The sequence below is a fragment of the Gambusia affinis genome, linkage group LG19 (genome assembly GCF_019740435.1).
Source record: "Gambusia affinis linkage group LG19, SWU_Gaff_1.0, whole genome shotgun sequence".
NCBI lineage: Eukaryota > Metazoa > Chordata > Actinopteri > Cyprinodontiformes > Poeciliidae > Gambusia > Gambusia affinis.
This window is the reverse complement of record NC_057886.1, coordinates 10,618,599-10,643,842: the sequence shown is the minus strand read 5'-3', so window position 1 is coordinate 10,643,842 and position 25,244 is coordinate 10,618,599. Positions and strand designations below refer to the sequence as shown.

The following is a 25,244-nucleotide window of genomic DNA, read 5'->3' as shown; positions in this document are numbered from 1 at the left end:
TATAATATAATATAATATATTATAATATAGTATAATATAATAAAATGAAATAAATGTCACCATTACAAAAAGTATAAAACTAACACAGTTTTATGCTGTATTTCTTTAAAAAACAGCATTTGAAAAACAATGTCATGCTGGCAGTGAAACATAGTGGTGGTAGTAAGATGATATGGGCCTGCCTTGCAGCTAAAAGACCTGCATGATTTGGTGCTTTGTGTTATAACCATAAATTTTACTCTCTACCAAAAAAATCCTGATGGAGACTACCAGATCTGAATAGAATCAGAACAAACAATGAACAGAAGGAGAAGTGAAACTTAAGCTCAGTTATGTACTCTGTCAGAACAATGATCCGAAACACACCATGAATTAAAGCAGGGTGACATCGAGCTTTTGGAATGCACAAACTGAACAATTTTTATATTACTGCATTATACTTACACATTTTTTCCACTATTTTTCATAAGTAGGAGTTTTTCCTGTGTTGCATATTTGACCATACTGCACAGTGTCTCTTATTTTTATTGATAGTTGTATGTATCTGTGTAAGTGCGTTCGCCTGGAACTGCTGATGACACACAAAGGGACAATGAAGGATAATTTTATATTATCCTATTCTAAGAGATGAAATATCGATTGTTCAGCATGCCATCGTCATCTAATCTGGTGAGTAATAATAGAGCATAGCTTTTAGTTACAGATTTCTGTAATGTTTTGATTGTATTAGAACAGCACTGTTTCCAATCTATGAGCAAAAAGGAAAAATAAAAAATAAATAAATAAATAAAAGAAAAATAATGATAATACTTTTTTACTAGTTTTTTACAATGAGTATTGACGAGGTATGAGCACAACAGTTTGTCACCGCAAATGGTCTACGTTTGTAGCATGATGTGACGTCATCACGTGATCCAGTCAACGACTCAGCTGTTGGACGGTGGATTCAAAGATCGTTAGAAATGTTGTAAATCAGACCTTCGAACGTGAACGTGCAATCTCAAATTACGTATATCATCGCTCTGATTACAACCGGATTGCAAAAAAAAGAAAAAAATTAAAAATCACCCGACCCAAAAAGAAAATAAATACATGAAAGAGAAAAAGTTATACATATTTTTCGGTATAAACGACTTTTAGAAAATCGTTTATACCGATTTATAAATGACTAATGGGGATTTGTATCTGTGCTTTTCGGCAAATGAAACACAATTTTGTGTCTGAACACTGAACACTAAACGTTGTGGTGTTTATCTAAGGATGAATTGGAATCCCAAACTTTCGGAGAGCACTTGAATGCAGCACGAGACGAGCTAGGAATAAATAGGAAGATATCCACGTAGCTTATATATCTGTACGCCGTTACAAACGTGTCCGTTTATTTAACGAAAACGTATTTTAATTTAGGGGATATATGTGTTCATAGTGGCGGGTTAACGCGGACAAGACCCCAAACCGGCCGGTCCTTTTTGCTGTAAGGGAAAAGGACTAAAAATGGAGCTGGAAGACGGAGTTGTGTACCAGGACGACCCGGGGACATCTGCGATGATGTCGGAGCGGGTCTCGGGCCTGGCCAGCTCCATCTACCGCGAGTTCGAGAGGCTCATCGGGAAGTACGACGAGGACGTGGTGAAGGAGCTGATGCCGCTGGTGGTGGCCGTGCTGGAGAACCTGGACTCGGTGTTCGCGGAGAATCAGGAGCACGAAGTGGAGCTGGAGCTGCTGAAGGAGGACAACGAGCAGCTCATCACCCAGTACGAGCGGGAGAAAGCGCTGAGGAAACATGCGGAGGAGGTGGGCTGAAAGGGAGAGGGGGCACGAAACAAACAAACAAAAAACAAGCTGTTGTCTTTTTAGAGGTCAGCGAGAGACGCCTGAGGTTCATTCTCCTCCCAGCATCCCTAAGTGGTGAATCCACGTGGCGTGGCAGCATCCACAGAGCTCACTGAGGATGTAAACAAGACTAACAGCAGACCCAGTAGTTATAGTCAGAGGGCTTTTCTGGTAAAGGAGTCAGTGCAATAACACACTAGTCACTATGTAGTACACTAGCACGTCCAAAAAAGCCATGTAGGCTCAGCCTTCTATCAGATACACCTGTAATATTTGAGCTTAGTCATTGCATCAGATAGTGAAGTCACGTCTGAAGGAGCAGGTGACGTGACTCAGCGATTTGGGCCCTCTCTCCTTTATTTGTGCACGTCTAAATGCCTAAAACAGATAGGCATAAACAACACGCAGCTGTTGATATAAATTTACCTTAATCATCAGCACTAATGTTAGGTAGATTTTTAAATAGTCAACAGACAAAAAGAAGGCATTTATTGCTAGTATAATTACCAAGCTAAAGTACTTTCAGCTGGAGTAAGAGTAAAAATTATACTAACTGTGTAGTTTTTCCACTTTTGAGCATTATATATGATTAAGTTCTGCTTTCAGGATGATGGAAGTAAAGACAAAGAAACCATTATTGTTTATGTATTCTTAAATAAAAAAATTAAGAATTCAAAATGTAAAATATAAGACTGAATTGTAAACAATAACTGGCTACACTTCAGTCATAAGTTGAACACTGTAGAAAAAAGAGCAGTTTTAATTAATGTACTTAAAGATGCACTAATTTTGTGAATGACTTGTTTATTAAGTCATTTACAAATGACTTCATATCATTTAAGATTTTCTCTTGTTTGAATTTTATCTATTTACATATTCACTCTTAATTGTGAGTAGTTTGGGTGCTTCTCCACATAGTCTGACTCTGCACACTAATACATGCACATTGGCAGATTAACAGCCAATGTGTGGGTAAACTTGAAAAACATGGCAGGGAAACTTGTCTAACCTCAGAGTGAATTCGGGATCAAATACTTAGAAACATTGTCAGTTGATATTCTAATTCTACCTAAAATTAGTAATATGAAACATAGTGGTATAAAAAAGCAGTTGTAAGGTCTGGAAAAATGCTAAAAAAACAATGCAAATGTTAAATCCATGTGTTCACACATTTTTGCCTGCTTCTATTTCATCATTTTCTAATGTCAGTTCACACTAATATACGAACAAATATACATTTATTTTATTTGAGTAGTTCTATTTTCAAGAATTCTGGAAAAAAATACTCAAAGATTCAAATCTGTGTGTTACATTCTGAAAACTTTGCATTTTCTAACTTGTCAACTCTCGTATGATATGAGAGATTGTGACCACTGGTCAAACCAAAATAACTATAAACATCTTATTATTTATTGGAGTTGTATGACCACACATCTGTACAACAAACTATGAGGAGAATATAGGGAATTACTTTATATCGTAGGCTGTCAAAGCAGGAGGAAAACTCCTATTGAAGGCAACTAAAGAAATCAAAAGTCAGTTACAAAATGGCCAAAACAAAGAAGGTATAAAGCTGCAGTAGAGATAGTTTGCAGGGTAAATGTGCGTACTTGTCATCTGTTTTAAATATTGTAATTCTCAACTTATGTTCGTGTTTGTTTATGGTGTCTGCAATGAACCACAGTGTTGTACAAACGTCGATGTGATGCGAGTCGGAGCGTCTGCCACAGTTTGTGTCTTTGGCCCACGGCTCTGCCACAGTAGGGAGGCTGTCCCAGAATGCAACACACGCTAGCTAACAGAAGCAGGGAGACAGCAGGCACAAACACACACAGTTAGTAAATTCAGTCCAAACACAAATGGTTTAAAGTCATAAAAAAGATGTTTGTTAGATTATTAATGCCAATTTTTAAAATTAATTTCTCTGTGGAAGAGTGAATGGGAAGAGACACATCCAGCCTGCTGGTTACTTCCAGGTCATGTGATTCTTTGTCAAATTAGAAACATCCTCCAGCCTCCATTTTTTCCCCTATTGTCTTACTGTTTTGGTTTTAAGCATCAGCAGACAAGAGCCCAAGTGCACTAGAAGAAGGATGCTGCTTCCAGATGAATCTAATTTAATTTTTGCATTTTATTTACTGAATTCATGGCTTGTAGTGAAGTGAGAAAGTAAGCTTCCACAAACAGCCGTTTACTGGCCTTTACAGCAGGATTAGCTCTTATCTAATGCGATTCTCATTTTATTTTCTCTTATAGAAAAATGCATTAAAAGATGCAGAGGTAAAATTAAATTATGGAAATTAATTACTAGATAAAAAATAATTGATTTTGTGTACATTCAGGGATCTATCCAGCAGAAGGAATAATGCATTCCAGTTTGATTTTCCTTCCAAGTTAGCTTTAGTAACTCTTTAAGAGCAGAGTGTTGCTTTTATTGATAATACAACATTTTTACTTTAGATATGTAATAAACACATTTATTTTTAAAGCAATTGACATTTAATGAAGATATTGTTTTAACTCCACATTCATTCTAAGTACAAGGCTGTTTCAGTATTTGTTCTTCAAAGCAAAGGAAGAGCTGTGTGCCAACAGGAAGAAGGAGAGCGACATCAGGGTCTTGGCTTGCTTGGCTGGACAGGAAGTGGACGTATGCAGATACCACATATTTTCCCATCAGGGAGTCCGCCTAAAGGGGACCAGAAAAAACTGAAATATATTATCTATAATTCAGACATTTCCAAATCATTTAGCACAAAAACAGTTAATGGTTCCTTATAATCCTAACGATCCTGTGTAACAGTGGCATTGCTACTGAAAAGCAAAACAAAGCAAAACCTTTACTCGTTTCTAATTGTGAATGCTAGGTAAGATTTGATGACTTTGAAAAGAATTCTAGTTTGTCTGACTGAGCCTTCTGCGTTTGTCTGTGTTTGTTTTGAGTAGAAGTTCATTGAATTTGAAGACACTCATGAGCAGGAGAAGAAGGACCTGCAGAACCATGTGGACCGGATGGAGTCTCATTCACGACAACTGGAACTCAAAATCAAGAACTATGCAGACCAGAGTAAGCACACACAGACAAAATCACTGATTCTCTGTGCTCATGGCAGGGGTGGGCGATATGTACTCAGAATTTTATCACAAGATTTTGTAGCACTATTGTGACAGCAATAAAGATTATGATTAGAAAAAACTATTTATTACTTATATTATAGGTAATTGTATGACTGTGTGGCACAGTAGCGCACCATAAACAAATACTGTGTTTGAAAAACCATCCCATTTGAACAAGGCTTCTTAAGAACCCTGTATACTTAAGAAAAGTGTGATTTTAATCACTAAACTGGACTCAGCAACTGCATTTAATGATATTTTTGAAATTACTAATATTTATTAATGCTTCAAAATGAAAACGTGGACAAAATAGCACAAATAGCATTTCTGGACATACTGTCATTTTTTCCCTCTTATTTAAAATTAATAACTGAAATTTATCATGACAATAACAAATCAGAATTCTTATGATAAGAAATTTTTCACAATAATTGATAAACAATGCTATAAATGCCTATCCCTAGCTCATGGTAGTTTGATAAAATGCATTCATAAACCCCTTAAACACTTTCACTACTGAATGCCTGAACACTGATCATAAAACCTAAATGTCTGTCACCTAATTATAATTCCTAAAATAATAAATTATAACCCTCACTACTAGGTTGTCTATACATCCAGTTTAATCCTCTTGTTAATCGTTGATTGTCTCTACATAGTTTAGGTAAAGGTGAATGTGGAACGGGAAACAGAGAATGAAAAATCATCAATTTCAAGAATTAAAAACTGTAAATCTGCCATAAATTCCTATTAATAATTCACTTTTATATTGAGTCTGAAATTGTGTGGAACTTAATAAAAATATGTTGACAACCTGAAGGTCGATCGGTCCATGTAAATTTGGTCAGGAGGACTGCCTGCCTGTAATAGGATATAAAGCCAAAATACCAGATACATACTTTTCAGATCTGTCTTTGTGCTGGGAAATGGTAATGGGATTACGGGATTTGTGTCATTTCCTATAATACTGCTGTGCATTCCCACTCATCTCACTGGATTAAGCGAAAGAGGAGAATTTGGCTAATACTTTCTGTCTTGGTGGAAAAATTTGGATTAGTTGTGCACAAAGCAGCAGAAGCTGGTTAAAGTGAGTCATTCACTTAGAGCTTGGGAATAGGATAGATGCTCGTTTATTTCCCCACATCCTTGTATTCATGTTTCTCTTTGACTCACTGAGCTCTAGAATACATGTCGTCCTTTCAGTGAACACGCAGTTTGATCGGTCAGGAGTTGGAGCTAAATCATTGCCACTCCCTGTGGTAAATCATTCATCCATTCCTGCATGTTGAAGTGCTTGATCTGATTGTTTTTAGAGTCATAGTCCACAGCTACTGTGAAGTTGATAAGGTAATAGTCAGTGGAGGATCAAACACAATCTCAATGTGCCAGACAACTGCCCAGACTCATCGCAGTTGTCTTATTATCATCTGAATATGATTGGTTCAGGTGTCCAGGATCATCCTGTTGAACAGATGTGAATGAATCAAACACAGAGCATATATACCTGCAAATTTCTCAGTGTTTACATTTGATCATTTTTCTATTTTTGCTATAATTCATAAATGGCAATTGCATAATAATAATATATTCCTAATACTTATCATAATCGCAATGTTTACCTTTATAGACACTCCTCCATGTTTACCAGTAAGTGACATCATGATAAAAAGTCTGCTGAACACGTTTTAAACATGAAGGAAATTATGTAGTTTCCTTTCCTCCTGTGTTTTGTTTGCATATCCTGTATAGGTGGATGTAACAGTTTTAACAAATGTCTGTCTACATATATTGCTTAGTTGCACTGAACATAGGGAAAATAAGTTGATAAGTACATTTTTTGTTTTACAGTGGAGTGTTTACATCGTTTGTCTATGACCTTTAGCTCCTTAACAAATATCTCTTGAGCAGGATGAATGTTCTCATGCCAAGCAGCTTTTTGAGATGGGGAATAATATAGCAGTTTTCTAATATTTCTAAGCACAGTTATCTCTTGCCCAATGACCGCTGGAGATTGGCACCACAAGCAGAAGCAAATGCCAGTAATCAGATTTTTCTTCTTATTTGCATGCAAAAAGTATTTTTATTGTTCTTAAGTCCATCTAAACAGCATGGCTACTAGGTGCGCAACACATCTCTGTTCACTTCCATATTTGTCTCTTGAGATTTGATGAGTCAAACCAGCTAAATAAAATCCCCTCCGTTTGTGTCAAAATCCACACTCGAGTGAGACATCATCCGGCAACATGGTTACAGCCGGGGCAGCTCTAATTGATAGTATTCAGGCTTTCCTCTGTAAATCTGTCTATAGCAGCAGCTCACAGCACAGTTTAGTCTAAAGCTGGTTCACTAACAAGGATTATGTATTTTTGCCATTTTGTGCGTTGACCTAACACTGAAACGTATTTATAAACTTGAATTTATAACGTAGGGTATTACACATTTAAGTCAACAATCATGTACAGGCTTTAAAAATCATTAAAGTTCATTTATGTGTTGGTTTGTTCTTTCACATATTTTGGTATTCCATGTATTTCTGGGATCTCTCCCTCTTTTACATGTTTAAAAATGACCACATGAAACTGAAAAGTGTTTCTGTCTTATTCAGTCAGCAGGCTGGAAGAGCGAGAGCTGGAACTGAAGAAGGAATACAACTCTCTGCATCAGCGGCACTCTGAGGTACAGAGAAAGAAAGAGGAGAGAAGGGAATATTATAAAATAAATCATCAATATTCTCTGAGTGTTTGCGTTTACTTCTACAGATGATCCATAATTACATGGAGCATGTGGAGAGAATCAAATTGCAGCAGATAAATGAAACATCAGAGTCTACGGCTGGTGGCCGGGTCAGGTGAGACGAACTTGAATTGTTTGGGTTAGATGGATAGGGACTCTCTCGTTTCTTTTGTCTGGGGACTTGCTGCTTGTGATCTCAAACTATGTTTTGAAACATCCCTTTAGGAGAGAACGGCCTCTTTCTTTAGGGATTTTCCCCTCCTCTGGCGGAGCATCTGTGATAATCCCAGATTCCCACACCAGAGTGGAGACGCCAGGCACAGTGGGCTGGAGGTTTACTGACTCAGCTCAGCTGTGCTCCAACACTAGTCTGAAGGTGGGTGTCTTGGTCGGTCCTCCCTAGATTATTTTAGTGAGATTCTTCCGTCACAGAGTAGTTTCACGTCTTATTCAGCTACATCAGGCTTCCGATACACAAAGACATTTGGAAAAAGGCTTTCTGTCATGCAAGGACCTTTGTCTTCACATGTCACGTTCTGAGCTCCATGGCGTCTCAAACTAGCCGTTGTTTTTGCAGTTGATGAAATCATAAATCAAGCAGACATCTTCTCACATTAAAACATAAGTATACAAAAGGTTAAATTAAGATTAAATTATTTAACTACATGTGTTGCCTGTTTCAGGTTTTTCTACTGAAGCATTTTGACCTACTAGCTTTGGCTTCAATCCACTAAAAAAATAAGAGTCTCTTTGATAGGGGTTGTGTGTGTGTTTTAGTTGGTCTCTGACAAGACCACCTCTGTTGTCAAAGTCTTCTTTAACCGCTGATGAATATGCAAGCTGCCTCTCCCTTAGTGGCCAGTGGAGATAATTAAATGTGTCACTTAAATGTTTATTATTATGACCTTTTTCTCTATAGTTTGATTCTACTAATAATTTACAGTTCTGTGAAAAAGTGCTTTTTTCCCCTTTACGGATATGTTACCTTTATTTTCTTGTCGCATTTAAAGGGAAGTATTACGTAAAGTCAACTTTTTTGAGCTTTTACATCATCTTTTGATGTTATTCCGTCATCAAAAACACACTTGGAGTGTTTCCTTGATTCTTTCATGCATGTTTGAGAAATCCTTAAATCTCCCATGGCAACGCTGTACAAAGCAGTTGGAAGGAGCGAGTGTCTACTTCAAGGACCAAGCTCCTTCATGGAGCTGCAGTTTCTAAGTTTCTATGCGAAAGCATAGAAACTGACTTTCCAAACACACAGTTTGGATAGTTTCTTCCCTTAATAAATGAAACTTTATTGTAAATACAGAATTCTGTAATTACTTAGTAATATTTGTCTGATTATAAAATTAGTTTGATGATTTAAAACATGCCAGTTTGACAAAGAAGCAAACTGGAGTCTGTAAGTGACTCCATTGTTTTCCACAACATTGTGTGTTGCGAGTATCAGAGTTTTTAATTGATGTAAATCTAGAAACTGGGATTCATTTTAAGGTTTATGTTTTTTGTTATTATTTCAATAACACAGTAATATTAGAACAGGTATTTTTGCTCAGTATGTTGGAGTGTGTGGTAGTTTGGACTGGGAGCGTGGCAGCATTATTTTATTACTCCACAGTTTTCTTTTATTGTTGTTATTGTTATTGTTAAAAATGGGACATTAGCTCTGCAGAGCAAAGCATGATGGGAGCAATGCTGATGCATGGTCCATATCCAGTCACATAGAGAGAAAGCTGCAATCCGATTGGCTGTTATATAATTGCAGGAGGTTTATTGTAAAATTTTGGTACTTTTTTAACATCAGGAGCTTTTTTATGAACAATGGCTTTTTTGTTTTTACAGTGAGGTCATATTTATTTATGTCTCACATTTTTCCTGCAGCCTAAGGATAGACTTGTTGCATTTAATTACACGCATGTAGCTGCATGTTAACCACTGTCTGCAATATCATTTATTTAGACAAAACCATTTCATTGCATCTAAAAATTGTATATTTACAGTATTTATTTTTTTTAAATAGTAATTTTGCAGCAATTAAATGTCTCTCCTTAATGTTAATAGTAATTCAGTAAGTGATTGACTTAAGTGCTAACTTACTAACAGCAATATCTCTGCTTGTGAAGCTTTGATGCAAAGCAATGATTTTTTCCAGAGGTAATCATGGTTGACAAATAGAGAATGATTTCCAGCTCTGATTCCTTTTAAAGCAAGCATCCTGCAGCTGTACTGTCCTCATTAACACTTTCCTGTGAGCAAACAATAAGGTCATTGAAATGAAGCCAGCAGGTCACTCTAAGGCAGAGCTATAATAGAGTTCAAATGAGATTTTAGTCAATTAAAGATGCAAAATATATCAAATTTAATCTCTCAGTACATATAATAATGCAATTACAACTTTATGATTGTATTTGAGGTTCTTTGCATTTATAGTTTTAATGCTAATGATTTTCTGACGTGGATTAAGACACTGAAGCTTAGAGAGTGGTGAAGACATGAGAAGAAAGGATGAGAATAAATGGGAAATGTTGGTTAATCAGAATATTTAAGCATAATATTCTGTTTGCAGGTTTAATTTTGTGCAATTTCTCAACACTCCTCATTTCAATCAAGATTTGAAGCAAATTCCCACCATAAAAACTGAAGCGGTAGAGTTTTGCAACATCTGCAGAAGTTAAGGTGTTTCGTTTATCCCACTCCATAAACCTTCCTCAAATAAAGTGATTATGCATTATTTTGAATATAGTCTGTCTCATTTTTCAGTGCTGTGGTTTCAGAGTGCAGACTGGACAAAATTGTTGCAAGTAAGAATTACTGTAACTTGATGTTGACAGAGTTTTAATTGTGGACTGGAAAATACAGAAATTGTTTTTAGATTTATTTGCGTTTCAAATGGCTTTTTCTCTTTCTATATTTAACTAATTTAAATAATTTGTGGTGCTTTTTTACGCTGAGAAAAAAATGAGAGACAAGCTCAGTAAATATGTTTCAGTTGAACAATCATTGGTAGCTGAACTATATAAACACAGCTATCAAAATGAAAGATTAGTGAAATATATTTTCATGACACAAACAGCCTCAACAATCCATTATACTGCTGTAAAAAAAAAAAAAAAAGTTGAGTTTTTGTTGTCTCATTGTTTTGCTCTTTAAATTTTTAAACTGAATTTGATGTCTTGAGATCTTCTCTAAACACTCGGTCTCCTCTGAGCCAAACAGTGAGAACCACTAATAGTTTTCCACATAAGTGACCACATAGGCTCACAGGCTTTCCATTCACTTCACCGTCATGCACACTTTTCAGTGTCTGCATTTCTGCTGAACTGCTTCTGCACATGCAAGCTTCATTCTTACTCTCGCCCCTACCCCCTCCTGAAAGCAGTTGGACTTTGTCGACCCCCAAAAGGAAAGGGAGGGTAAGAGTGCGCAGGACCCTGCTTGGGGAAAATCACTGGCAGACGACTGCAAGGTAGTTGGACGAGTGTCTGTGCCGGCCGGCACTCTGGCTGCCGATGCCACAGTTCGTTGTTTGCATGCGTGTCGGCTGTAGTTTCATCTTTTTCCAAAGAGTTGCATCACTTAGAGAACCTCACCTCAGAGACCCCCTGTGCTGTGCAGTGCCACATGCAACCATGAAGGCAAAACCAACGTATGGGAACTGCTTAATTGTTTACTTGTTAACGCCAACAGCAGCCTGGTTGCATCTGGCCTCTTTTTATTTCAGTTAAAAAGGCATGAATTTTGAATTTTGGTTGCTTTATGCTTGTGCTTCATTCGTGTTTATTAACCGTCATAGCACTGTACAATAACAAACCTTTAAAGCTTGCTCTCTGCCTCCTAATGCTGTAGTTTTGTAAAAGATTTTTTCGGAAACAGCTTTTAGTTTATGATCCTCCCTGGATTAATGTCGTGTAGATTCATCCTGCTGTGTAAATCCCTTCTGTGTAGCTGTTCACGGATGTTGTACTAAGCCCTCCACAGTCTGTAGTGGTTTGTCGACTTTGTATTGTGTTCTGTATGTCTTGTGACCTGAATCTGTCTTTTCATTTCATAATATTTGGATTAATTTGCCATTTTTATTTAGATCTTTTAAAATTTTCTCTAACTAATTGCCTATTCAATGAAAGGATGAACTGTCAAACATCACTGGCTCCAAACTGGCAACACCGATATCAACCACGCTCACAGGCATAGAGAGAGAAGATGGGGACAGTAAGAGTACAGAGGTCCAGGTTGCACCAGGAACCAGATCCATATCAGTCGGTACGTTCTTACATCCAGTGCATCATTCAGTTGTTGTTTTACTTCAAAGTATTTTATTCAGATTTGATCTGATTTGCCAACGAGATGGGGAACTAAAACTAAGTCTGAAGCAAATTGATACATGTTGTTTTACGTACAAAACTTTGAGAAAGGTGGTTTGGATTTCAATTCTGCTAATTAATATTCTGTAGAAGCACCTTTTGTTGCAATTACAGCTGAGTGTTGTAAAGCATGTCTTTCCCAGCAAGTATGTGCACATCTTTGACAAACATTTTCTCCACTCTTCTTAAAATCTAGCTCAAGCTCACTCACATTGAATGGAGATCATATGTTGCAGTTTGGTTTAGGTTTTGGGCTTTGACTGGGCCATTGTAACATATGAATGCACTTTAATTTTCCCCATTCAATTGCTGCTTTTTTTGGAAACTGTGGGTTTAGTTTTATACAGGTAGATTGTAAAAACATCAGATGAAATTGGACTCTGCCCTCTTTTAAATTTTTATTTACTCGTGTAGGTTTGCCTGACAATGAGGAAAACTCAGAGGTGCAGGACATTATTGAGTCCACACCAGAGCTGGACATGGATCTGATTGCTTACAAACCTTGCAGGTAGAGCAACAGGCGCTTGGTTTGCATCAAGTTTTTTCTATGCTCTAAAACAGAATTTTCTCATTGCGGCTACTCTTCCAGCACTCCCACAAAAGGTATTGAAAACCTGGCATTTGACCGAAACACAGACTCCCTGTTTGAGGAGCTGTCGTCTGCAGGCACGGGGCTCATAGGAGACGTAGATGAAGGGGCCGATCTGCTGGGTGAGTTAAAACTACGTTTGTTTGGATTTGAAAGTGATCGCTTTTATCCTGTAATATTTACATTTGTCTAATGCAGCTTCATTTTCAGTTTTTGGTCAAAGAAAAAATGTAAACAGTATTCACGTTTTGTGTGTTTTCTGAGTCGTCATGATTAAATGTTTCACACTGCTCTATTTTTTTGTCTTTCACATATTTTAAGAAGGAAAGGTGAACTGTGGGTCCTGGATTTTTACTCTTTACCATCACAATGAGTGACTTTGATCTATTTTTAACTTTGCCATGTAGTTTAGAACAGTTATATGACTTGGCACTAACATTATTTTATTGCTATTAATCCTTTTAACTTTACTGCCAGCTGCAGAGCTGTAGGAAAGTATTTATACCTTGAACCTTTTGTCACTTTACAACCACAAACTTCTGTTTCCTTTTCTTTGTTCTAAACCAAATGAAAGCAGTGACAAACTGTGAAGTGGAGGGGAAATTAAAAAAAAGTTATTACACTTTTATTTCAAATAAACATCTGAAAAGTGTGGCCTGCATATGCATTTGGCCCAATCTACTCTGATACCTAGAATTAATCTAGTTATTAAATTGGGTCTACCTGCTTATAAGTCAGTCTATAATTATTATCAGTCCATCCTGGATTTTGCGATTGTTTTTGTTATAAAATCACAGACTTTGTGGAGTTCTTAGAAATATTTGCTGGAAATTTCCTGATATTTGTGCTTATCTATGATGCTTAGTCTGACTCGTCCCTCTTCAGAATGACACATTTCTTTGAGTTGGTCTGTGACAAGAAATAGCAATATATACAGAAATTGGTTTCCATGTCTTGTGACAAAATGAGGCATAAATATTCCTGTAAATTACTGTAAATCCTAGTTGTCCTAACCTGTGTATTATAAAGTAAACCACCACCAGCAGCATAATATAGTTAATAGTGGCCAGTTTCACCTGCTCCACACTTCTGTTCCCCACTGTGTGCTCTGGTCCAGCTGTTAAATACTCTCCCAGCCATGTATCCATGGTAACATCACCTCTCTCTCTCCTGTATCCCATTCTCTGGCTTTTATCCATAATCCCAGTGGAGTACTCTGGTGTGTATAATCTCAATGTTTTCCCCTGATTTACAGTTTTCTGTCATGCCCCCTTGACTTCTCCTCTTTAGTCACCCTCTTTCATATGCACCATTGTTATACCTCAAACCTTCATTTTCATTATGTTAGTTGGCATTAGTAAAACACGGTTTATTCCTCGGCTTTGTTTTTTTTACAAGGTTTTCCTGCATGAGTGATGGAGTTGAATCCTTTCTTTTCTCAGCGGTAGCCGTATATTTTTAGCCTCGTATTTTTATTCCTGTCTTCTGATGCTTTAATAATCAAATGTAACCAGCCTAAGAGATTTGGGAGCAGCTCTTCCTTTATCTGCTGCTACAGATTTAGCTCTGGCTCCGTCATCATTTTGGTCATTTCACTGTCTCATGCTTTTCTCCATTTCTCTATCTCTCTCTTTCTCTCTTTCTTACTCTTCTGCCTGACTCGGATTGCATGGTTTTCTCAGACCTTAGTTTGATTGGTAAGACCTCACCTGCTCTACCCATTTCTCTCCGGTCAGTCATGTGACCTGTGCTGTGCTGCTGTGTGTCATTGTTGTTTTGTGAATGTAGTAGATATCCCAGTAGAAGTTTTCCGTGTTTGTTAATATTAGATTAAATTTTGTAGTCGTAGTCATAAAATATTAGAACTTTAGATTAATGTTAATTTTTAAAATAGATTTTATGTCTCCTGAAACATGAGTGTTGCTCACTCTCCTGTTCAGGAATGGGTCGCGAAGTCGAGAATCTAATCCAGGAAAATTCACAGCTGCTTGAAACAAAGTGAGTATGCAAAAAAAAAGAAAGAAAAGAAAAACACAAAAGTCTTTGAATTTACTTAAATTTACTTGTGCAGTAACTAAATTTTGGCTGGTTTTTTTTCAGGAATGCTCTGAATGTGGTTAATAAAGATTTGATCCTGAAAGTGGATGAGTTGACCTGTGAGAAAGAGGTGCTGCAGGGAGAGATGGAGGCTCTGGTGCTGGCAAAAAACAAGATGGAGGAGAAAAACAGAGAGTTGGAGGATGAACTGAAAAAGTAAGAAATAAAGCTATATATTTCTTTCATTTCACATATTAATTGATAAATTAATATTTGATAAATATTAATTTATCAAATATTGTTGTCTAATAATTATTTGACCCCATAGGAGCAGAGAAAATAATTCCCAGACATCAGTTGATGTTGTAATATGAAAATAAACATAAAGATGAATTGGTCATATCATTTCAAAGTCATAACACAGCAGAATAGTGTGAATTTCACCCATGATCTCAGTGAAACTAATCATGGAGGACATGAAGATTGAGTCAGATGCTTCAAAAATATAGCAGGACTTAATGTCCTAACCTCCACTTCCTCTTGTTTTTCTCACCTTTACACCAACATCACACGTTATTCTGTGCTAGCATACGAGGTAACAAAGGAAACAATGTGACAGGAAAGCCACAGTAACACAAAAACCACAGTAACACAAAAACTTTAGAGACTTGACTCTACTTTGCTCTAGAATCTGACCAGTGTCAACCAAACTTTGGTCTCTTGTCTCATCTTGCTCTGCTGCTGCAGCTGAAGGTATTTTTTTTGTCTCAGCTGATTTAAGCTGAAGAACTACTACAATTGCTCAAATTTCTTTGTTGTTATTGTACATTAAAGAAATTATGTTTCTCTGCTAGTGCATTGAAAAATTTGACAGATTTATTAAACCAAAAAATACATGAAGACAATATGAGGATAGCATATCACCCATGAAGACTCTTGAAGACCATGCATTAGTCATTCTTGTGATTCATATATTAGCCTATGACAACAGTGTTAGTTTTTGATCATAGCTCTTTAGAACTACAAACTAATAAACAGCTAAATATTTCTGGTACATCCAGTTAAGTGAAGTAATTGATCTTTTCCAGAGTGAGACAGGAGATAGAGGAAGTGAAGCAGAAAAACAAAGATGAAGAAGATGTGAGTATCTTTTACTTTCATCTACACTGTCGATGTTCTTGCTTTTGTCCTAGAGATAAAGACTGTATTTCTGTGTTGCCTTGCCACAGAGTGAGGTTCCAACAGCTCAGAGGAAGCGCTTCACCAGAGTGGAGATGGCCAGAGTGTTGATGGAGAGGAATCAGTACAAGGAGCGGCTGATGGAGCTCCAGGAAGCTGTGAGGTGGACGGAGATGATCAGGTCACTAAAATAACTGCATGTGCTTTTAACTGTGGGTCTGTAGACGTCAGCCAACACAATAGTCATAATGTCTTCCCCTGCAGGGCTTCAAGAGAAAATCCGGCTCTCACAGAAAAAAAGAAATCGAGCATCTGGCAGTTGTGAGTCCTTCTAAATGTGCTTCATTGCATACTTTCCTCGTGACTTTACTCAGAAAACCAAGTTTTTCTTCAAGCTAACTTTTCTTTAAACCCATAAATCTGTTCTTTTCTTTTCTGGATTTGGTTTTGAATGAGCAGCATTAGGTAAAGAGGATTTGACCTTGTTGAACCTTGTTAAACTTCCCTCTACTGGCAAAGAACTGTTCCTGAGTTTTAAATGTATCTTTATCCAAAGTCATTGCACTGATTGGTTGCTGATGTTACTAACTTCTTAGAGAAGACTCTCCTTGTGTTCCTGGATCTTTCTTTTCTCCTGCCTGCTTTGTGCCTTTTGATGTTTTTTCTATTCTATTTGTGCCTATTCTATTTGTCTACCTGCAGAAAGCTGCAGTTAGACCACATATGCAAATGCTTCTTGCTTAAAATTCCTGTTTATGACTCCATAATAAGAGCATTTCTGCTTATGAGGAGTAATTCAGTAAGGACCCAAAAGTCGAATGCTTTATTTTATTTAATTAGAGTTAGAATCAGAATGAAATTTAATTCACAGTCAGTTACGTCTGATGTGTTTAAATGAGATTTTTTTTAAACAGTCGACGATCCAAATTTGGAAATCATCATGATTTGGTTGACTTATTGTTAGTTCGACTGAATAAAGATATTATGGAAAGTGTTATGCTAAAACTCCTAGCATGCTTTCTTGTTTGTCGTGGTACAGCAAATGTTGGTGCTCCTTTACTGTCCGGTTGGTGACCCCCTGCCTTGCTCTTCCCCTGCACTCCTGTTTGCTTTGTGCCCCCCTCTCGGCTTTCTGTAACTTCACCCCCCTGCAGCTTCAGCAGACTGTTTAGCTCCTCCTCCAGCTCCTCGGCCATGAAGACCGTCGAGGATCCGTCCAAATTAAAGTACAACTCCCCAGGCAGCCTGGTAAAGAGGAGCAGCACCTTCTCACAGTTCCCCACTGAGAAGTCCAAGATATTTGACTTCATGAATGAAGGGTGAGTGATGAAATGACATGGAGCGGATGAAGACAGCGGACCCGTTGGCTAACGATGTTCCTCTACATTTATGTAGGACGGAGCAGTGCAGCTCACCCTCGCACAAGGAGAAGAAGAAAGCCCAGTACCGACAGGTTAAGGCCCACATGCAGAAAGAGGACGGCCGGGTTACTGTGCATGGATGGAGCCTGCCGGGCAAACACAAGGTGAGAAATGATGAGTCAGGGTTTCATTTTTTAAGCAGATTTTTGACGTTGTAATCACAATGCAGATTACTGAGATTTTATTTGAGGCTGTTTTAGTAAGCACAATGTCAAGAAGAAGAAAAAGTACATATAGTTTAACTTTTTTTTGTTTCAGATATAAATCTGAAAAGTGTGGTGTGGGTCTGTACTTAGATGCCCTGCAAAATCGCTCAAAATAAGTCAGATTGGATAAATATGTGAACATCCCTTTTTAAGTTGTCCACGGATTCCAAGTTGGGTATAGAATACCAATGCATGCCCCTTTTTCATATTAGTAAAAATCTGAAAAAATTATAATTCGCTACCTTGTGCTGCTGTATCAAACTTAAAGGTCTAATAGGTAAAATAGGTGAAAACTTGTGGATGTAAAATGATAAAATGTGAAAAAGTATGAATACTGTTCAAGGCAGTGTTGACAGAAGTAAGACTGATTGTCATCCATTTTGTTGCATCTCATCTTTTTATATCTATTTAAAATGTTTTCATCTCATTGCCTTAATTTTTGATTCACGTTCTGGATTTTAACATTAGTCTCTTCAGTTGATGCTCAGAGGTGGCATATTTTACATGCTTTCTTATTTTTTTTGTCTAATTACTCTTCCACGGTTCTTACTCACATACGTTTGGTTTCTTCTACCTGGTTTTGTTTCTCCAGGTTGCAAATGGAGGGCAGATAGAAAACAAAATGAACTTACCTGTCCCAGTCTACCTGCGACCTTTGGACCAGAAAGATGCTTCTATGAAGGTAAATAAGTGGAGAGTTAAAAAAAATACAGATATTAAAGCAGCAAATTGTAAGACTTTTGGTGTGTGATTTTATTTAATTTTTTTCTGAAGAGATATTCTTAACTAACTCTCTCGCTGTTCGTCAGCTGTGGTGCGCTGCAGGGGTCAACCTGTCTGGGGGTCGGATGGCTTCCTCCTTAGAGGTATCGAAGCAGATAAAGGGTTCCCAGAGCAGCCTGGACCAGCTGGAGCAAGAAAACAAGGTGAGGAGTTCATAGAAGTTTAAGGTGATGTTTAAATGAGAGATGTGTGTTTTTTTTTATTTTTTTTTATTTGATTGCGTTGAAAAGCAGGAGAAAGGGGAGAAGGAGCCGATCGTCCAGGACGAGATGTCCAGTCGTGTGTGGGTGTGCATGAGCACCAGTTCCTCCACTAAAGTCATGGTAGTGGATGCCACCCAGCCCACTGAGCTGCTTGACAGCTTCTACGCCTGCAACACACATGTGATTTGCATCGCTAGCGTACCGGGTAGGTGAACGGCTCACACTTCATATTCAGTTTGATTTAGCACATATTTTAGTAGTTTAAAAAAAATTATCTTGTGTGTTACTTTCAGGAGTGTTGGATTCAGATTACCCTGCGGGGGAGGAGGTCCCCCAGGACCCAGAGGCCAGTCAAGCGGACGGGGTGTCGCTGGCCGGCAGTGTGGCCAGCATGGGCTCAACGGGCAGCGATGGGACGGCGGCAGCTGAAGGTGTCACCGCCGTTCCTCAGACAGCGAGCTCAGGTGTCAATGAGCAGCCAGCGGAGTACAGCGCCACTTCAGGCTCAGGTAGCTGTACATGTAGTGCAGCATTTTAAAAGGACATGAACATAGCGTACCTATGCACAGCCAAAAACAAGAGAAAAAAAACGACTTTTAAAACACTTAGTTTCAGTGGATGTGACGTCTTTAGTTTCAGTGCAGCTTTTTTTGATCGCTTCCAACCATGTGCTGTGACATAATTACATCGCTATTTCAACACTTGTGTCTAGACATCAGTCTTTGACTCATAAGTTTGAAATACTAACATTTCAACAATCATTTAACTCTCTCTTCCCTCAGTTGAATTGTCCAGAGAGACAAGCCCGACAGAGGACGGGGTCCCGACTGCCGAAGAGGCAACAGAAGCGACGGAGGCCAACGCCGGTGTTGGTGAGGAAGGAGAGGAGGATCAGGGAGCAGATCCAAACCAGCCGGGGATTTACACTGAACACGTGTTTACAGACCCTCTGGGGGTGGGGCCCACTGACTCCTGTCCTGCTGAAGCACAGAGGTGAGAATCATCAGCTCTGAAAAGGATGGGACTTGAGCCATAGGGAACAGTAATAGGATTTACTCTGATAGCATTTATTGGTAAATGATCATGCCTGAGACATTTGCTGATTTCTTTCCCTTCAGGGGTTCTGGGCAGGACGGTGAGCTTTCCCTGCCAGAAGTCATGGAAACATCAGATGGTGAAGTCCTGAGGATGAGCAGCGCTCTTCCAACCATGTGGCTGGGAGCTCAGAACGGATGGTGAGCACGAGAGCCTACACCAGAGGGCGCTGTTTGTTTAGCTGATATGAAAGGGCAGCTCCTCCATTAATGAAATTTTATTGAAAGGAAGTTATGACACCTTAATAATAAATGCAGAATCCGATGATTTGAATTATTTATGACCTAAATTATTTATTTTTTATTTCAAAAGCCGCTACTAAAGTCTTAAATTCATCTCTCTGTTCCTCCTGAAGCCTGTATGTCCACTCGTCTGTGGCCCGATGGAGAAAGTGTCTTCATGCCATCAAGCTCAAAGACTCCATCCTCGGCATTGTGTAAGTACAGTGTCAGATGTGCCACACATACAGAACCACCCACAGTTATTGGCACCTCTGGTGATGGTGTACCAATCAATTAATCTATCAGTTTATTCACTCAATTTAACCATTTTCATCATTAATTTACAAACGCATTCTCTTACAACACTTACTATGCACAAGTAAAAAGGGAACAGGAAGAAGATGAAGCATTCTATGAAATGAGTCTTTTACTGAAGTTGTGTAATCTCCTACTAACATATTAAAAAAAAAACAATATTTAATATCGCTACATTTATTAAATGCTGAACAATCCCAACATTAAAAAAGTATTTTTTTTCTTTTGTAAAACCCCTGATGTGACACTCACTAGTGGTCCAGATTTTTTTCCTTCTTTGAAATGTGGTCAAGAAATGGTGGAACTTTTTTTTTTTTTATAAATATTGGTGCTGTAGTTAAATATCAACTTATTTTAAGGCTTTATTCCAGAAGTGCTAATAATTGTGGAGAATACATCAACACACAAGAGATCTCTCTAAATTATATCAACTTCTTGTTGCAGACATGTTAAAGGGAGGGTGCTGGTAGCTTTGGCTGATGGGACATTAGCAATTTTCCACAGAGGAACTGGTAAGTGTGTAACATGCAGCATCTGAAGAGTTAACATTAGTTTTATCTTTGGATCATGTGGAATTTATTTCTTTTACAATTTCCTTTGCTCAAACTACAAAGGCTCATAAGGATGATTCTGTTTTTTTTACTCTATTTTTTTGCTGTTTCCAGATGGTCAGTGGGATCTGACCAACTACCACCTGTTGGATTTGGGGCGGCCGCATCACTCTATCCGCTGCATGACGGTAGTCCATGACAAGGTTTGGTGTGGCTACAGAAATAAGATCTACGTCATCCAGCCCAAAGCCATGAGGATAGAGGTACCCCAGTTCCATGAACCCTGTTAGCAAAAGGTATATAGTGCTTGACATTCCTTGCTCTTATTTTTTATTTTTTTTATTTTCAGAAATCTTTCGATGCTCATCCTCGAAAAGAGAGTCAGGTGCGCCAACTGGCTTGGGTTGGAGACGGCATCTGGGTGTCCATCCGACTGGATTCAACGCTGCGCTTGTTTCACGCCCACACCTACCAGCACCTGCAAGACGTGGACATTGAGCCTTATGTCAGCAAAATGCTGGGTATGAATGTTGCTTACCACCCAGATTCCTTACATAAAACCATATAAAAGTTATCTGAGGTCATGTTTATCGCTCTAGAACTCGGTTATTACACCTTTACCACCTGTGTGTTTTTAGGCAGTCCTGAACTTGTTTCTCTCTGCTTCTTCTCACTTCCATTCCAGGTACCGGTAAACTGGGCTTCTCTTTTGTGAGAATCACGGCTCTGGTGGTTTCCTGCACCCGACTGTGGGTGGGAACAGGAAATGGAGTCATCATCTCCATCCCATTATCTGAAGGTACCACAAACATTCATAACAACATCATCCAGAGATGTAGAGCTTTGAATTAGAGCAAAAACATTTGCATCCAGCACCAAAATTGCCTGATAATTTGACTTGGTATATTTCAGTGCAGTTCCGGTTCATAATTTGCAGACAGAACTTCAAATAAAATCATCTTATCTGTTAAGTAGCAGCGTCTTAGCTTCTCTGTCACACACCTACTAAGAATATTTAAGCAGTTCTTGCAGAGTGACTCACATATAGAAGGCAAAATAATTTATATACTCATTGTAAAAAAAAAATTACATTTATTGGGTATTCAAGTAGAGTGCATGTTCGTTAATGCAAAAACACACCTATGTAGCTCTGTAAGCGAGCCACATAAAAATATGCTGTAATTTTAAAAATCTGCCCTAAAAAGCAGTAATATAATCATACAGGATATGAACAATGTGTATCAAGAGTTGAGCTTCATTAGACCTGGATACCAACATGATTTCTCCTTCCTTCCTGTTTTTTCCAGCCACTGTGTTTATTCTACTTACCTGCCTCTCATATATATTCATCTAAAACAAAGTCAGACAGTGCAGAAATGATTGGAATCCTGGTCACAATTAGAAAGAAAACTTTCGTTGCCGTCACGTTCACTTCAACAAGGTCCTTTTATTGGACAATTTGTTTCAAAATACAAATTTTTTTTTTTTTTACATCTGCAGGTTTTATTAATATCTTCCTCTCTTCCTGCTTCAGCTAATAAGACCACAGGTTTAGTGCCAAATCGCCCTGGCAGTGCTGTCCGGGTTTACAGTGATGACTGCTCAGAAGGCACCGTGCCGTGCAGCTTCGTGCCGTACTGCTCCATGGCCCACGCCCAGCTCTGCTTCCACGGACATCGGGATGCGGTGAAGTTTTTTGTCACGGTTCCAGGTGAGAGTCGAGGGCTGACGAGGCAAATGTTGGTAAGAAAAGGCAGACTGTAATGTCAGGCGTGAATATTTATATTATAACATCTTTTTCTTTTATGCTCATTCTTTGTGGGTTCTGTTTATTTTCTGTCTTTCCTTTGATGTTCTCTAAGGGACTTTGGATTGCCTTGTGTATGAACAGTGCTACATAAAAAAATAATAAACTTGCTTTGTTTGTGAAACAAACATAAAAGCAAAATTTTTCTAAGTATTTTCTGTCTAGTTTCTAGTTCAAATATTTTAGTCTTCTTGAAATAAAACTAACTTAAAAGCAAGTTTTCAGCTAGATATGTGAGCTTGTTCAAAGTAAATAATTTCTTAACATTGGTGAAAAAGTACTAATTCCACTGGCAGATTAATTCACTCACAGCTTGGAAAAATGTATTGTTTTAAGTAAATTATTGACTTAAAACAAGCTCTCACTCCTACATCTAGCTGAAATGTTACTTTTTAGTTGTCTTATTTGAAGTTTACTAAGATTTTTATTAGTTTTAGTGATGTTATATTTTCTAGCTGAAATTTAAGTGCAAAGTTTTGCTTTGACCAGGATAACATAGTAAGTAGCAACAAAAAAGTTAAGAATTATTTTCAGAGCTGTAGTTTTCATTTAATTAAAGGGATTATATTTGCAATTGTGCATGTAAGAAATAAAACCTGAACAAAAAGTCTTTCTGTTTTTTGTTGTTGTTTTTTTTATCTGGCTTTCTGTCCCAGGTCAAGCGATGCCACCTCCAGGCAGTGCAGATTCAGGTTCTGATGATCCTCCATCTGAATCCTCAGACACGGCAAATTCTGAGCCCAAAACATTCCTGGTCATGAGCGGAGGAGAAGGTTATATTGATTTTAGAATCGGTGGGTCCAGCACACTGCAAACACAGCGACTCTTAAATGTCTGCAAAGCTCCACTGTAATGCCCGGTGCTTCTCTGGTGTATTGTCCGGTATTAAGTCTCATTATATGTAGAAAATGTCTTTAAATGATTTGTCATTCATTCATTTAACATCATCACACCCAGGCATTTTTATACTCAGTAAAGAAACAAATTTAAAGTAAAAGCACTACAACTTATGTCCCGCCTGTTTACCGTGACAAAACATTGTTTTTCTGACTCATCTTCTTCCTCCGCAGGCGATGAAGGCAGCGAGCTGGACGGTTTGTCTGAGCAGGCTGGCAACCAGCCGGTGGCGCCCGCCAAGGCTGAGCGAAGCCACCTCATCGTCTGGCAGGTCGCGACCCCTCACGACTGAAAAAACATCGCAGACTGCTGCATCAGCCGCGGGGCCGTCCAGCGAGCCCACATGTCCTGCTTTGAGTTTTTCCACTATCCTCTCTGCCTGACTAGACAACGTCTTTGTAAAGAAAACAAAACAATTACAAAAAAAAAAAAAAAACTAATTATTTTTATTCAATGTTTTGTACCATTTTATTCCTCATAAATTTGAAATATGTTATCTCATGTTTATGTTAACACGTGGAAACCGTCCAAATGCCCCCTGCTGCTGGGTTGCATGTTGGAAACGCTGGTATAGAAGAAGAAGAAGAAGATCGCACTACAGCATGATTGGAATGATCATGTTAATGTTTACCTAAAAGGATTCATCTATGGAAGATTAAAGGGATATTTTTGTAGTTTTCTGCATTGGCAGAGTAAAATGTAATAGGATAAAACATCGTTCCAGAGACCAATTTACAATTTAAATTCTAAAATCCAGGTTGCCACAAGAAAAAACAACAACATCCTTGCACTTTGGTGAGGTTTTCCTGTGAGTAGAAGAACCAGGTTAGCATTAGTTAGCATGAGGAAGTCCTGTGTCCTCACTAAAATCTGTTTGGCCACATTAGAGTCAAACCTCTGTCCCGTTGGTGGAAAAAGTAAATAAATAAATGGCTGCCGGTGCCATTAGCTCAGTGCTTCCTGTTTGCGTCAGCTCATTGGCACTTTAAAATGTTAAATGTTAGTCACCTACTGTCTGGGGGAATATGAGTGTAAGTAATGTAATTTACTGTGTCTTAATTTTGTCAAGAGAAACAAAAAACACTCAAATGTTTTTTTTTTTCAGGGACGTCACAGTAACCAAATGACAGAAGAAGAAGACAAAGGGACATTTTTATTTGTGACTCCAGGGATTTATGAGTTAATAGGTGGTTTTAAGTTTTATTCATGTGACCACACAACGCTAGAATCTCCCCGTCCATCTCTCTTACTTTTTGTTTGTTCCTGTATTGGAGGTCTTAAAGGCAACTTTCATATTTTTATAGCTTTTTTTGTGTTCATTTGGGAGACACTTCCATAAAGAGTGTTTTTAACGGCTGACTGTAATCTGATAGCAGGATGGCGCTACGATTGCAGATGTTTTCATTTGTTTTTATACCAACAGAGCTGGGCCAAGTCTGACACCAAGTCCATTTCATAGCAGTAACTTTATATTGTGCGTGTGTGCCATTCCAGTATTTATTTTCTCCTCTGTTAAGGAGCCCGTTTGGACTCAGAATGTAACTTTCTACATGAACAAAATATCATAGGAGGCTATTGTGAACAAAATAGTCCAATGAGTTTACATGATTGTTAATAATGGTTAAATAAATTAGATTAATGCAAGCGTGTGTCTGTGTTGTTTTGATTAAAACAACTAACATCTGTGAAATGTTAGTTTAATTCTGCCGCATTGGCTGTGAGTTTGGATCGAGGTATTGTGCTGGTAGATTTGTGCTAAATTGTCCATTTTCTTTAATAAAAAAGCTCTTCCGCTCTTACAACTGCACTTGAACAATGGTTCCCCCTATGGGAGGTAGATATTTCCCCCCTTAAACATTCCTTCTGTTGTTGCTTTTGTGTAATATGTGAATG

General features: G+C 38.1%; 1 protein-coding gene across 7 annotated transcripts; it reads left to right on the top strand.

The window, feature by feature from the left end:
* Window positions 1-1,285: 1,285 nt before the first annotated feature.
* spag9a (sperm associated antigen 9a) lies at window positions 1,286-24,995 on the top strand. 7 transcript variants are annotated; one of them, XM_044101067.1, is made up of 31 exons: window positions 1,286-1,794; window positions 4,780-4,900; window positions 7,556-7,626; window positions 7,710-7,798; window positions 7,909-8,059; window positions 11,063-11,152; window positions 11,811-11,946; window positions 12,462-12,555; window positions 12,637-12,758; window positions 14,319-14,333; window positions 14,577-14,634; window positions 14,737-14,889; window positions 15,762-15,813; window positions 15,903-16,033; window positions 16,117-16,173; window positions 17,007-17,171; window positions 17,248-17,377; window positions 18,072-18,161; window positions 18,289-18,405; window positions 18,496-18,670; window positions 18,759-18,974; window positions 19,248-19,458; window positions 19,584-19,700; window positions 19,916-19,996; window positions 20,541-20,608; window positions 20,762-20,910; window positions 20,997-21,168; window positions 21,333-21,446; window positions 22,182-22,358; window positions 23,111-23,248; window positions 23,525-24,995. In XM_044101067.1, the coding sequence occupies exons 1-31, from the start codon at window positions 1,495-1,497 to the stop codon at window positions 23,641-23,643; spliced, it is 3,879 nt and encodes a 1,292-aa protein (XP_043957002.1). In that variant the 5' UTR covers window positions 1,286-1,494; the 3' UTR covers window positions 23,644-24,995. The 7 variants fall into 7 exon arrangements, with proteins under 7 accessions (XP_043957002.1, XP_043957001.1, XP_043957000.1 ...); XM_044101066.1 differs by having other exon boundaries at window positions 1,287-1,794; window positions 11,066-11,152; window positions 18,493-18,670; XM_044101065.1 differs by having other exon boundaries at window positions 1,287-1,794; window positions 18,493-18,670.
* Window positions 24,996-25,244: the final 249 nt, after the last annotated feature.